Raw genomic sequence first — 14,908 nt, 5'->3', positions numbered from 1 at the left:
CAATGTTCTCAGGAAACTTCCATTAATGCCTATGGAATTCAAATTTTTCACTCCCCACAGTAACCCGTATTTTTGCAACCACTTACTGGACCCTAGGAATAGTAAGTTTTGCCTTAATGGCAGCACTGGTGAACAGGCTGCTTCGTTTTAACGTTATTCAGATTTTAACTTTATGATATTAATGGGAAGGAAAGATTACTTTTGCGTCTCAAAAATGCCACCAAAAAAAATCTTGGTCAGAGCGACTTTACTTCCTTCATGGTAATTTTATCAAGTCCGAATAGATAATCTTTTTCCCTAAATCAGTTATCGTTACTTTGGATAATGCAATAACTAAAAGCCTCTTTAGGCTACTTAATAGTGCAGAACATGAAGGTTCTTTTCATTATGAAAGTGACTTATTGAACTTGCATTGTAGCTTCTTGTAAGCTTCTCTACCTGGGAGGAGTTTTATTCATCTCAAGAGAATTGTACTTCTAAAAAGCTTTTAAAAAATAAATAAGTTTTCCGAGTAAGATTAATAGAGATGTCTCTTCAAAATTTGAGTCCTACCACCAGATTACAGAACAGATGTCTGACTGTAGTATTACTTCCTGAAAGTAAAACCTTGCACCTGTAAAGGATGGAGCAGACACAACAAATCATTTAATGATGTGTTTAGCAGATTGTTAAAGACACATTTAATACTAGCTGTAGTGGTTGGAAGTTTCTGAAAAAGCAACAGAGCTTTATGCAAATGGTAACAGCTCAGTGCATAAGAAACTGATTTAAACAGTTTGGAAATTATCATTCTTCTCTGTCAGAAAGTTAATGTGAACAGAAATAAAGCATTTTGCATCATATTCATCAACCACTGCCAAATGGGCAATCTGGTTTGGTCTAATTATTTGGTATGGACATTTGCAGATGTGACTGACAGTTTTGATAATATTAATGAGATGAAGGCTTGCAGAGTATTACTCTAGACTGACTTACCAAGTATACACCAAAACAGCAGTCCAAAGTTAGTTAGAAAATAGAAGAAAGTGCTAAATTTAAGTACAGTATTAAAAAATGACTGATAACCACCACAAAACTAAACAAATGATGTATTATCTTAGACAATATGTTAGATAATTATATTAGACAATAATTGTTTTATGTGTCTTATTAGATACTGTCCATATAAAGCTTAAATATTGCTTAGTGTATGAAGTAAACCTTTCTATATTATTTTTCACGCAGTTTGGTTTATAAAAAGTAAAAATGCCGTGGGGAACTGCTAAACGTGGGGAACTGCTAAAGCTAGAGCAGGAAATCCTGGAAAGCTTCAGCTTCTACACTGGTTGCTACCACTGACAGGAGCAGGTCATCTGCATGTAGGTACAAAGGCTGCCTCGTCACTTTGCTTAATGAGTTGCAGGACAGAGCTTTGCTGCAAATCAGGTAAAGGGGATGTGAACAAAAGACTTCCACCTGCTGGTAAGCCTGCAGTATCCTTAGCCTCACTCAGAGGAAAAGAACTCAGCCCCTGCTGAGCTTTCTTCTTCTCCCCCCACCAAAGATTCATCCCCATGGTCATTTGTGAAATGGGTGGCCATCTTCTGAGGCATCTGCATTGGATCTTGTATGCAGAACAGGGTAAGTGTGAAAGCAGAGGCTTTCACTCAGAGACTCACGCTTTGATCTGTTCTGCCAGGGATCAGTATCCTGGTGGCATGGAGCTGGGTTTTTGTGGCAGCTGAAAACGTCACCTCAGGGTTTAGCCAGCAGATACTTCAGTGTGCTGCAATTTGGGCAGCAGCCAACAAGAATTTTTTTATCTCTCAGTGACTCCCTAGTCTTAAACTTACTTAAGCTTCTTCCTTCCGAGCAGTTTTCCTGCCAGTATTTTTTGGGATGGAGGGGTTGTAAGCACTTATATTTGAACTGGAACCAGTAGGCATGGCTGGTATTACTAGCAAGTCATACACCAACCTCAGAGACTCACTTAAGTGATCATCACCTCTGCAATGTGTTGGGACAGGCAATTTCAGACATCTGTTTTCAAGGCAATGTAGATAGAAATCTACAGGGAGCATCAGAGCAGAAATCCTCTGCAAACCAGGGGGTGTAGATGTGTCACTGTCTAACCCTGCATTAATTTTTGGAGTCTTTATTTCTCAGGAGAAACGTGCAGTGAGCTACCAGAAGCTTCCACTACCACTGTGCAGGTGTCTTTCTCTGCCAAGTCCCATGTAGGGTCATCTGCCCTCCACTAAGTGATATAGATAACTGTTCTCCACTGAGTCTCAGGGGAGGATCCCTGGAAAGCTATTAAGCAAGGCTCCTGTGACAAGAATGTTGATAATTGGAAAACGGGGTCAAGCCTCAAATCTGAGATGATGTCTAGCAGATGAAGAAATTATGTCCTGGGATCACCTTCCCAGAGATGTATACCAAGCCTTACTCTGAATGTGTTAAGAGTGTTAATACAAGCTCATTGACTGCAGAGAAGACAAGAACTGCCGCTTGGATGCTATCAGCCCCTGACAGTAGCAGCTGTGTCAATCAGTTGGTGAGGGGGAGCCACACTTCCAGAGGCATGCTAGAGCTTAAAAAAGGCACTTGCCAAAAGCAGCTTGAGCATTGTAAATTATTATTATTTTTAGGGGACAGTTGCTCTTGCAAGCAATTTGTCCTGAAAGATGGCTTCAGAAGGCATACGTTCCTTTCTTTTACCCAGTATTGCTATTATTTTACAACAACTGGAATATTTTTGCTTATAATTATTCAGATTGTTTTAGAGGATAATGGGCATTTCTACTATCTTATGGAAAATACTGTGGTTGAGATCACACTGTCCATATGGCTGTAGACCTATGCAGGGGGAGCTTCACCAATTTCACTGGCCTCATTTAGATCAATGGCACGAATGTGACCTAATCCAAACTTCCCTGAACTTGTGAAATTACTGAAAATTAATAACATTTTAATTACTTAAAATAAGGAAAATTGGCTTCCTGGAGGAACTGTTCAGTTAGCACCTGGCCAACTGCATATTCTTAAGAGAAATTGGTGTAGTGTCCACTAACATGTAAGCTTCAAAGGAATAGTACAGCCTACTGTGCCCATCTGTGCCCATTTGTAAATCTGTGTGTTGGGTTTTTTAACAGGCTGGAGCATTTTGTCTCCAGTTCTCCAAACATTATTTAAAGACCTTATGACATATTTGCCTCTATGTTCAAAAGTTACCTTTCAGAAATAATCCATCATCCCAGTAGTATTTAGACAGGCAAATGCCATTGCAATTCTGCTTCTTTTACCCAACTTTTTGAGGCTTTTGTGGCCTCCCGCAAGCTTGGAGCAAGAGTATTACTAAGGTTAGAGTTAATAATGAAATTCAGAAAGCCTTCACCAAACACTGAGGGTTAGTCCTGCTCCCCTTCTACATATGAAAAGTTCATGGTATTAAGCCATTTTGAATGTTAATTACATCATGGCAGGATCAACGTATTTCAATGGTGTGTTAGCAAAATATTAAATCTCCATAAGCTTTTTCTTCCCCAAAGCCTGCTGCGTGGTCCATCCCCAATATCTTCTTTGTGTTTAGCAATGCTAATAGTGTTGACAAGAGCTCTCTTTAAAGTCCAGCTGGCGCGAGCCTTGTAGGCATTTTCTCCACTGATTTTAGGTGCTTGAAGACTACTGTGCCCTTTCAGCTCTCAATTCCTACATCTTGGAAAAAGGAGTAGAAAGTATTTCGTTTTTCTATTATTCTCCCTGTTCCAGAATTCAGGATACTGATCACCTCTGACCCATCATTGTCCTTGTGGTGTGAAACAGATGTCCAGCACATCATGAACAATGGCAGGGAGAGGAAAGTCTGGTTTATCGTTCCTTTAGTAACCCTAAAATAACTGAAAAATGATGGAGGGGGAGACAGAAACCTTCTATTCAAAATTCACATGCAACTTCCATTAGTCCCACAAAGCTGTCCATCTATTTTATAAGAATTTCCCATTTTTTACTGTTATTAAAGAACAGGAACATGATAATTTAAATTATTCCTTGCTTTCATTTTCAATGACAAAAAAAAATAGTGGGAGAAGGCACTTGTTTCAATAAAAGAGACTCTGAAATAGAAAAATTTATGCCTTTTATGCTGGAATAGAGCAGCAGACCTGTGCAAAGAAAAAGGTTCTGCGTATCTTGTAATTGCACAGAAGAGGAGCTGCCAACAGCACATACTGCTTACTACTAGTCATTTAAGGAACTTCTTTAACTGTCCACCTAAATGCAACGTATTTCCCTCAGGAAACTGAAAAGAGGTTTTATTGCATTCTGTTTTTCCTTCCCTCAGTAGCTTCAGAAAATTATGTATGCATGCGTATTTTCAGTTTAATCATATTTTATAATTTTTAACTATTACTTAAAACTCAAATTCAGTGTAATCAGCCCATCTGTTAGCAATGGTTATAAAATTATGTTGAAGATTAAAAATCTGATGCAGTGTCAATATGTCCTAGCATAATTAGGCTTGTTTTATGATGAATGACTAGGATATGGCTTTTGTCTACTTGAGCAGCATTGAAATGGTAACCCTTTTGTGGGCTCAATATACAAAACATAGAAGTACGTATAAAACAAAGCAGAACAACACGTGCCCAGATCCTGCACTCACAGATGTGATGTCTTTGCAGGCCTTCATAATTACCAACAGATTAATTCCCTGTCAAAACCAAATTAAATGAATTGTTCAGTCCAGCAAACATTGTCTCAGATATACCGTCATCCCTGTAAAGGGTCACCCAAACAGGCATTAAAATTTTTGAGTTTGCTAGTCATCAGTTTTAGAAAGGGCCGACATGACGTGTATTGCACTGGCAGAAAAATTACCTCAGTTGCAAGGTTGAGAGCATTGCTAAAAATACTTGTTCTGTTCTTCAGTACGTTAAGTATTGCAGCATAACCTTATCTACCCATAGTAAGAGTTAACATTTTAAGCATTTTAATTCTGGCATTACTGTGAAAAAACTATACATAACCATCTCTTTTGAAAAAACATCATGTGGATATTTTTTCCCTTTAAAATGTGTCCTTCAAAAAAAAAAAAAAAAAAAGCTTAAATTTTGCGAAATTAAACTGTAGAAGACCTTTACATAGTCTATGTGCTAAACTTCCTGCAAAGTCTTCCTCCGCTACAAACTCTGACTGCAGATGAAGTGTTTTAACCTTGCCCTCTTAATTTATTCTACATTCTAATTTTCAATAAACAGATGCCGCCTCCTTTCGCGCTTGTTTCCACATTGTTCCACATTCTGCCTGTGTTGTTTCTGCATGTGTGAATATTCAATTATCTATTTCTCCACGATTCTGCAACTGATCTACTAAATGTCTGTACAGGTTTGAGGGAGGGTAACCAGGGAAGGCAAAACTTAAGGAAAAAAAGAGTCACAAAAGTTTGAATTAGCTTAGGAGTCAGGTACTCTCCCTGAAAGCTAAGTTATAACGAAAATCATAAGTACCAACTAGAAATGCAAGGATTACAAACATGCTACTGCAGGGAAACAGACTAGCTGCACACTGGCTCATAACACATAAGCATTTCTTTGCTCGGCACTTGGGTGTGAAATGCTCAACAGAAACCAAAGGGGCAGAAGAAGCCGTTGGTTTGGTGTTAGTGTCCTCTTGGTGCTGCTGCAGCATGTCAGTACTGTGCAAGGATGCTTCTGGAATCTGTCTTTTTGGATAAAAATCACGAAGCAGCTGATTGCTATTGTGGTTATTTATAGCTAAGAATTGCTGATAAAACATCTTAGGACTCAAAGGTGAAGTGTGCTGTATAAAGGACAAAATTTTACTTTTCATGGGAATGACCCCAAAAAGGAGATCACAGGACAGGAGTAAAAGTACAAAGGCTCCTCATTACAGCTCTTAAGACCCTATGGCCCAGCAGCCTAGCTGCAGAAATGCACAGAACTGCACTGGCTTACAAACTCACCAGTTTACAACTGCTGCTGCATTATTCAGCTGTAAAGGTACCTGTTTCCTGAAGCGCCTCCTGCGTTCTTGCTGGCTGTAACCTGCTCCATTACCTTGCACAATTTCCCAGCTGGGAACCTGAGTGAATTGTGCTGGCAGCTGCTTTCACACTGTGCTGGTCTGACTCCAGGAACAGAATGATCAAGCGGGGAAATATTCTTATTCTGGGCATCTTCAAGGCTCTGCAGAAAAACTGAGCTAAACTGCTGCTCAGAGGTATGTACCAAAAGCGGTAGGCCAGACAGAGATAGCGGTTGGGTTCAAAGCCTGACGGTTTCCAAAAATAGTACAAAATTAAGGAAAGATGAGGTAGGCATGGCACTCATGCACAGGAGCCAGCAACTGGGTGCACTTTCAAGAGTCATGGACACTAAATGTAAAACTGGCCACGCAAGCACGTGCTGGTTCAGACCTCCAGGTCACTGAGCAGCCTTTGCCAGCAGGTCCCCTGCACAGTTTCATGCTGTTTGTGAAGCCAACCTTGCTCTGCCACCCACCCCTGCTGCTCCCTAGCAGAGAATCCTCTCTGAGTGCAGAGAATCCCCTCTGAGAGCAGAGCTGCTGCTGGCACCAGCCTGCTCTCTGCCTGGTCTTGCACTGACACCCTTCTCTCTCCTTACCTCGTGATATAAAACCCACTTGCTCACCTTGCTGGAACTATGTGGCATTTTCTGAGTTCAGGTGCAGGAAAGCACCCCAGCTGTCCTAAAGGTCCTGCAACAAAAGCAGAAAAACCAAGCTAGGAAAGTGAGGCACCCAGGGTCACCATGAAAGGATTCTCTGTAATCACTGGAGCCTGATGATTAAGGGCCAGAGCAGAATCCTGACACTAATAGGAGCATATGTGTTGTCCTGAGGCTCTGTGGCTGTGCTACCCTTAACTAATTTAATGCAATTGCACAGCTGTTTAAAACCGCTATTCACCAGTACAGACAATTGGTGATAACAGCCAGAACAGTAAAAGTGTCTAAAGGGCAGAACAAACATGATAAATAACTTTCTTGCAATCCACTCTTGCCTTTCAGCCCTTGAACCAAGTGGCACATGCTGCTTTGCATGGGGACGCTGCCCCCCTCCACCTCCCAGCTCAGGCTCCTGTCACAGCTTGCTGCCGCTGCTGAACGGCCGGGTAGCTCTGCCGTAATCCCTCGCATTCATGAAGGAGACGATTTCAGAGCTGCAGCTGTGGGAAGCTACAAGGCCTAGGAATAAAAGCATCAAAACTGAGTTTAGACATGCGAAATGTACACCGCACTTTTGTCTGGAAGCACGCTGTGTTTTACCTAGGCTAAGGAATTAATTTCCCCACTTCCTGCAAAACAGGGAGTCAGTGATGGTTCTGCAGAGCCAAAGCTGATCACTCACCTGACGTGGCACTGCTGGGACCCCACTAGCAGCCCCACGGCTCTCCACACACCCGTGTCATGATTATTCAGCCACCCTCTGCCTAAAAATGAGGCATGTACCATGTCCACATCTCTGTGAGTTGTATGTAAGTGGAGCTTTGAATGCTCCCCAGGCTTGGGCCTGGCAGTCCATACAGGACAACAGTCAGATTTTTAAAGTATAACAGGCCTGTTAGGAGAGATGGCCCTTGCAGGCTAATTTTCAGGAGATTAAAGGAATTAAAACTAAAAAAAATCCCGATGCATAGCCTGTAGAGCTCTTGTATAGTTAAAGTGCTGACTAGATGAAGCCTTGTTTTGTGTGCAAAGGAAGAAATTGCTTGGACTCAGTGAAAGCAGCTGGAGTTTGGTTCTACGCAGCTACATGCTGCTAAGAAAATCCAGAAAGGGAAAAAAAAAATCATTCTAACCTGAAAATGACTGGAAAAGACAAGGCAAGGTGGTGTGAGTTAGAGATGGAGATGTCACAAAATGATAAAACTCACCTCTCTGTACCACCAACCAGGCACTTAAAGATGCACTGGACTTGGAATCGCTGCTCACTGGGTAACATCAAACCCTTCCCGTCCAGCAAGCCCAGGCTCTTGCTGTGGCATATTCTGCACCTGGCATTTGCATGAGTGTCAGTAGGAATCACACAGGTCTGCTCAGATAGCACAGGGGCAGGGAACAGATCAGTAGGTAAAGCAGAGAAGAGTACCCATAAATCATAAATAAAGATTTAATTATATGCTTGGTTAATACTTACAAACATTGAACTTGTTGTTAGATATGTAAATAAAGATGAAAATAAGAGACGGGGGCTGCAATAGCCAAGCAAAGCCAAAATATAACAGGTTAGAGTATTTATTGTGAATTGGCATATGCTTGGAGTATGGAAGGGAGACACGCTACATAAACTGAAAGAATAAATAAATAAATATTGACATTGTTATACACCTGTTTAGCCTCTGGAGACCAGTGATTTGTGGGACCATATGTTGGACAAAATGAGACTGTTCATTGATAATTGTAAATGTGGTGACCCCTTGCAAACTGGATATTAAAAATATTAAGTAAATGGCACATTTTAATTATACAGTAAAGAAACTGTTCTCCACCATTAAAAGACTGCAGCTGTCAGGAGGAATTGATCATATGACAGAAGGTAATATTTATTTGATAGTAGACCTTGGTAAATGACATCCCAAATGATCTTTAGATTCTCAGACAAACACATTCCATTCAGACTTGTGCTTAACTGTGAAGCCTCAGTGTCTTTGTCCTTCACAAAATTTTGTGTGATCCTTATATACCACAGGGCTTGTTTGTTTTTTATTTTTGTTTTAATCTGCTTCACAGTATTTAAATTTCAAATGAAGTATTATTAAATGAGAAACTGTAAACGATGGAGTTCAGAATTGGAAGTCAGCACATTTGTTATTCTTTTTGCCAACGGTATCAAGTAAGTTGCATAATTACCATAGTATTATATCATCTTTGTCAACATAAACACTACTTTCTCTCATCTTTGAAAGTGCCATTGGTGAACAACTGAATGTGCAGATTCCAAAGAACAGCAGCCCAGGAAGGAGCTGAGAGCATTCACAATGCCTTAACAAAGTTGCATAAGGAAATTAAATCAAGACAGGCAGCAAGTAGTCACCAGCAGAAATGCCAAATGCTCTCACATATATGCCTCTGCATCTGAGGCAGAGGAGAGAAACCACGGTTTTTGTAGCTTCCTTCCCGCCTATTGTGATCCGACTTTAAGACAAATGTGTGAAGGTAAAGCAGCAGCCCATGGGGATTGATTATTTTCACTGATCCAAAGAAACCCTTCAATACACAGGGTTTGATTTTTCCCCTTCCACATCTGATTTTATGAAGTAGGCGTTCCTTGTCTCACATTGTGCCGATCCTGTGGTGAGGCACTTGCAGAGTCTGAAGGTTGGGGCATGTGAAGTAAGGAGCTGGGAGAAAGCACGCCGCTATTCCGTTGGAAGCAAATGGGAGCGTAGGCCCATAGAAAACTTCTTCCTTCCCTTCCTTGCTAACATCCAGCACCTGCAGGTCAAAGTACAGAAAATATTTCAGGGATCGCAGAAGGAATCTGAAACAAACCCACTGGCACAGGCTGCATAAATATACTATTAATCCTGACAGAAAGAAAGTTTCAGATCACTTCTGGATTCCAGTTATGGATCTGGTGATTTATTGCAGTCGTTATCACCCAAATCTTGTCTTAGCTGAGCTGCTTAGTAGCAGGCAGTGGCATTTGATGGTGCTTCCTGGCAGCAGAACATGCAGCCATGCAAGTAGAGAACAGAAATGCTAAACAGTTTGTCAGCTTGGTGTATAGGGAGCAAGGGAAGCTCTACCAAAGCTGGAAAGCTTTGATTCATACCTGACTGACTTAAGGAAAATTAAGAAGTACAGGAAAAAATGTGTTTTATTCCAAAGATGAGAGCAAACTCAGACTTGCTGAATTTGAAGATAAAAGGGGTAGTTTCATTGGTTAAAGCCAGGCACAACGCCTACAGCTGAGAAAGGGCAGCACACGCAGCTCTGCCAGAGCACTCACTGTATTTCTTTTCCCTTTAACACTGGGACTGTCTCAGGCAGGCTGCCAGTTCACGACCAGTTTGGGGATGTGGACAAGTGTCCATTTTGAAAGCAAGATCCCAGGATGACTGTCACTTGTCACTAAGCAGTATTTACACCCGGGTGCAACACTGCAAAGTACCTGCTGGTTATAAACAAGCATGTTGGTGTCGTACAGCCACTGCCTTGATGCAGTGATGTTTGTTACTCCATTTAGAGCACAGTACTTCAGGTAGCGTTATCCGACCTGTCTGTGTGATGTTTTTCATTAACAATTGTTAGGTGTGGTATCCAACAACTTAGGAAAACCCAATTATACTATGACAAGAACATGGTTTTAACTGCTTATCTTGCGTGATCTGTTCTTTACAAACTTATGCTAATGTGTGTTCATTATAAGATCAGCAGCTCAGCATCTGATACGTTCCCTTATTATGCTAGGTCCAACTTCAATCCTTATGGGACAGTTTGGAGGTTAAATCCTAAAATCCTTAGTTGGAAGCTAATGAAAATGTTGTTTATCAGCAAAAGTGCAGAAACTGAGACATAAACAAGAGTTTCTGTCTGTAACTGCCCAGCTGGTCACAAAGCGATGGCTGTGATACAGATTTGCTCCACTCAGAAGAATGTAGGAAGATAAGAATTCCTAATTTCTGTATGGGAACATCTGAAAGACACAGATCTGCTGGTAAGCTGCTGTGACACAAGATGAGAGAGCAGAAGAGTTTATTGGACAACCCACTACCTACAGCGGGGATCAAAACTTCCGTTCAAGCTTTGAAGCAGTAAGCGCTAGGGCAGGTTGCAGGCTGGCTGAACTCTGTCAAAGAACAACTCATTAACTCTGGCTGCTCTTCTGAAAGACAACTTGGAGAGAAAAAAAAATCACAAGAATGGCTGAAAATGTGTTAGCCCATGCCCCACTGTCCATTTCTGCACAGCTTTTCCTTCTGAACTCTACTGTGTACCCTGAGAATAATATATCCACTATTTTAGCCAAATCTCATCAAATGAGTGATTCCTCAATCCTGCTTTCCTATAATACCTTACTTAGAAGAGTTACATCTAATGGCTAATCTGGAAATATTTTTTTGATATCCACATTATTTCCTCTCTGGCTTACAGAGATTCAGTGGCTGCATAAGAAACATCCTTAATCTCTCCACTTCACCTGCATTTTCCTTTTTGAATAACTTCAGTGCAAAGCATATCCTTGCAAAATTATTGGAAAAGACTTTAAAAGAAACCTAAATCACTCACCTGGATACATGCCAAAGGCTCATTTGTCCAAATCGAATAGCCGCCAACGAGATATATTCTACCATTGTGGACTGCAACTCCAGACTCATTTTGACCTAAAGCAAAAAAGGAAAGAAGCCACTTCCAGTGTTTAATTAACCCTTTTAACACTGAGAGCCAGAGTTCTATAGTAAGATGCAAATGTACTTGGCAGCAAATTGAGAGTTTCAGAATTCACAACTTGCAACAATTGAGGTGAAGTGTGAGGGCTGTTCTCCGCTGTCTGTGGGAGCACAGGACAGGGCTGTCCAGAGAGAGACCACAGATGAGCCAGGTCACAGCTGTGCAATAAACTGAGGCTATGCAGGGGACCATCTGCTCTCTTCTCAACGTTTTTTGTGCACTTGTACTTTGTAGGTGATGGGTGAGCTCCCCACCTGCCTCAGCTTCTGTCTCACATCTAACAGGCATGTAAGCCAGGGGAGTGACCTCCCCTCACCGCCTGCCCATACCCATGCAGCCCCCTCGCTCCTACAGGCACAAGTATGGTGCAAGGTCACTCCCATAGCCATGGTCTCCTTAAATTCACAAGTTTTGAAGGGTAAATACAGCCTTAAAAAAAAAAAAAATCTGCACTATATGGTACAACAGACACATTTTATGCCAGTTGCAGACACACAGAGAAAAATTTAGATGGCTTCTCCTGGTGCTGGTTGTGGGAACAACCCACCAGGTCATGTCCGAGGAGAGGCACTAAGTGATATAGGGTCAGCTCCATAACAAAGGTGCCTACAGTGCCAGCACTTTCGCAATCGCAAATTAGATGTCCTTCTCCAAGGCAGTCAATCCCTCCAAATAATAAAATATAATAAGTAATGGAGAGCAAAAGGAATACAAAACACTAGTTCTGTTTTACAATGTATAACTCTTTCTTTTCAGTCCATGCCTCTCTCCCCTGTGTCCACAAAGGGCTCTGATGACCTAACTCAGAGACCAAGCAACCCTCCTGAAGATCCTTGAGATTAAGAAACCCAGAGCAGTATCCTAAAAAATAAAGATACCACCAGAGCATTTTTTAAATCTTTCAGAAGGAAAATGACATGACTGTCTTATTTGTCAGGCATTCATTTCTCTGACATGCTGCCAGCTATCCTAAGCTTCTAGTTAAGTTCCTACATCTTTTCAGTGGTAGATCTTAGAAGTGAATGCAACACCAAATCAAGACAATGAGAAGTGAGGTAGGCTCAGTTCTAGGATTTCTATAGCAGTCTGTGCTGAAACCTAGTGGCTGACAAAGCTGTTACTAAGGGAGCTCCAAGTCTGCTGCAGAAGAAAATGGCCCCAACATTTATGTTGGCTTATCCTGGAAATGCATTCTCTTCTGCAAAGCTATTGTTGGTACTGCTCAGAGAATGTGTCACATGCCTGTCTCTCCCAGAGATCTGAATTGTAGTACCTCTGGGAATCACATCAGGTGGTGGTGAAATTAAATGGACTGTGTTCCTCCTCCTAATGACTATAATCAGGAATTCCATAGATCCCGTAGCTATCCGAACTACTCAACTCATCCCTGATCTGACAAAATTCCATCCAAGACACCTCCTTTAGAGAAATTTATGAAGAAGATACTATCTAGAAATAAGTGATGGTTAATAGATTTCAGTATAAGCCCTGCTCTAATACATCAGCAAGCAGAAAGCACTATAAAATTATGTTATTACAGTAGAAATGCATCTGCCTGTTGGACACTCAGAACAGGGAGCTAAATCTAACGGTGCATACAAGCTTTTGGAGAGTCAAAAATAAGTACTGTTTGTATTCTTCGACAAAGTATCTTTGATTGTCTCATTAAATCAGATTTATGTGCATCATCTTAAAAATTTAGCCTAGTATCCTAAAACAAATGCTTTCCTGAACAATGAATGTTGGAACGGTAACCTAAAGTCTCTTGTGGGCCAACTATGGTCCCTGCCATCCAGAGCCAACTGAGGTGAAGATGTGTAGTTCCACATACCAAAGGCATCTAAAGGGCAAAGAATTGATGTTTTACTTTAACGGTAGCAATTTTCTTCTTTTGGTATACAATACTTGCCTGTTAACATGTTGAAGCTGCAACGTGTCCACTGGTCAGTGTCTATGCTGTAAGAGTCTATGTGCCGAACCAGGATCCGGTCATTGTTGTAGTCCAGGTCATTCCCACCTAACACGTACAGTTTCCTTTGGACAGCAGCCATGGAGTGATACACTCTCCTCTGCAGCATTGGGCTACGGCTCAACCACTTATTCTGGAAACAAAGAGACAGAAGTTGTCTCAGCACTGCTTGTACAACAGCATTAGCACTTACTGGTGTTCTCCTTACCCCTGGCTGGAAATCCTGGGTGTATATACTTGTGTTATTCATATGTTAAAAACGCAGATTGGTTACAACATGGACTAGATGTAATGGACTTTCAACACATGGTTTATACTTCTCACATTTAAATATATTAATTTAATTGTATTTCGTGTTCTGTTTTTCTGTTTAGCTCATCAGGCTTCAAAGCTTTTTTACTTCTGCAGAATTCAGTAGCAAATACTCCTTAAGCAAGACTATTAGATGTCTCCTTTGTATACCGCGCTAACATATCTGTACCAACTAGCTCTGTTGAGAGAGAAGAGAGATTCTTCTACTTTTCGTTATTCAGAAGCTTATTTGATCTTATCCTTGGGGAGTGAAACAACAGGGAAAAATAATTTCCTAAAGAATCTTCTGAAGTGATTCATGTATTTGGTTTTATGCTAACCCTTTATTTGTGGGCACTCGCAAAGTAGCATCCTTTTGCATATTTTTCCTCCTGGTTAACAATATTCAAGAATTCTACTTTTTGAGGGTGGGGGCACAGGAAAGACAAGGGATTACAGCACGGTATTTTAAATGCAGGAAAACAATTGCTCCTGCCATGCTTGGAGAATCAAAACAACCTGACAATCAACAAGATTAATTTATTTAAGTGGAGGAAGTTAAAATCTGTGAGGAAATTCTTTGTGTTGCACGTGCTAGCGCTTGCGGTAACTCAAGAGCCTCTAATAACACTGCCTTTTAACCTCCGCAATCTATAGCTATACATTTCAATGTGTAATAGTTGAATATTAGGCATTAATGTTTGCATTAGTAGTCCAGTCTCTTAACACGAGGCTATAGACACCATCTGCTTTGCAAAGCCTGCCTGCATCCCCTGATTATATCTTTAGCTTCCTCCACTGCAGTGCCTGCCAGGTGAGCCGCCAAGCACTGCAAAGGCAAAGAAACTGAGGGGCCTGGTGGGGTCATTTCTAATAAGCCAGTGTGTGAATACTAATCAGTGGTGGGGAAGCAGAGGTCACCCCAGCCGGCTTGTTGGCAGGTAGCTGTGTGCTCTGTGGCAGATGGCAGGCATTATCGACTCGCCACAAAGGCCTCGCGCAGAAGCGAGCACGAGCGCTGAATGATGGAGTTATTGAGATTCTGTGCAAGACGCAAGCAGATGTGATGGTTTCCAGTACCCACCGTAAACAATATGCCAGCAGAATTTTTAAAAAGAGCATGTGTGTACAAACATGAAGCAGACCTCATTTGAAGAATGCGAGCACACACTTCCTCTTTAACTCTTTACACGTCGTGCTGACCTTCTTGCTACTGGCACCGAAGTTGCTGCTC

The 14,908-nt window shown here is 41.3% G+C and overlaps 1 protein-coding gene across 16 annotated transcripts in view; it reads right to left on the bottom strand.

Moving 5' to 3' along the window:
* Positions 1 to 8,239: 8,239 nt before the first annotated feature.
* KLHL32 (kelch like family member 32) overlaps positions 8,240 to 14,908 on the bottom strand; it is a 123,421-nt gene continuing 116,752 nt past the window's right edge. For all 16 annotated transcript variants that reach the window (XR_014690668.1, XR_014690670.1, XM_084512309.1 and 13 more), the window contains 3 exons: positions 13,324 to 13,516; positions 11,253 to 11,347; positions 8,240 to 9,455 (listed from right to left, as the gene is read on the bottom strand). Coding sequence is in view for 14 of the 16 variants with exons in the window: in XM_084512309.1 (XP_084368435.1) it covers positions 9,294 to 9,455; positions 11,253 to 11,347; positions 13,324 to 13,516 (450 nt within the window). In the remaining 2 variants the exon portion in view is untranslated. The remainder of the gene's footprint in view (positions 9,456 to 11,252; positions 11,348 to 13,323; positions 13,517 to 14,908) is intronic.

This window comes from Aythya ferina (genome assembly GCF_964211825.1).
Source record: "Aythya ferina genome assembly, chromosome: 3".
Lineage (NCBI taxonomy): Eukaryota > Metazoa > Chordata > Aves > Anseriformes > Anatidae > Aythya > Aythya ferina.
The sequence above is the reverse complement of the archived record's forward strand: the minus strand, read 5'-3'. Positions and strand labels throughout refer to the sequence as shown.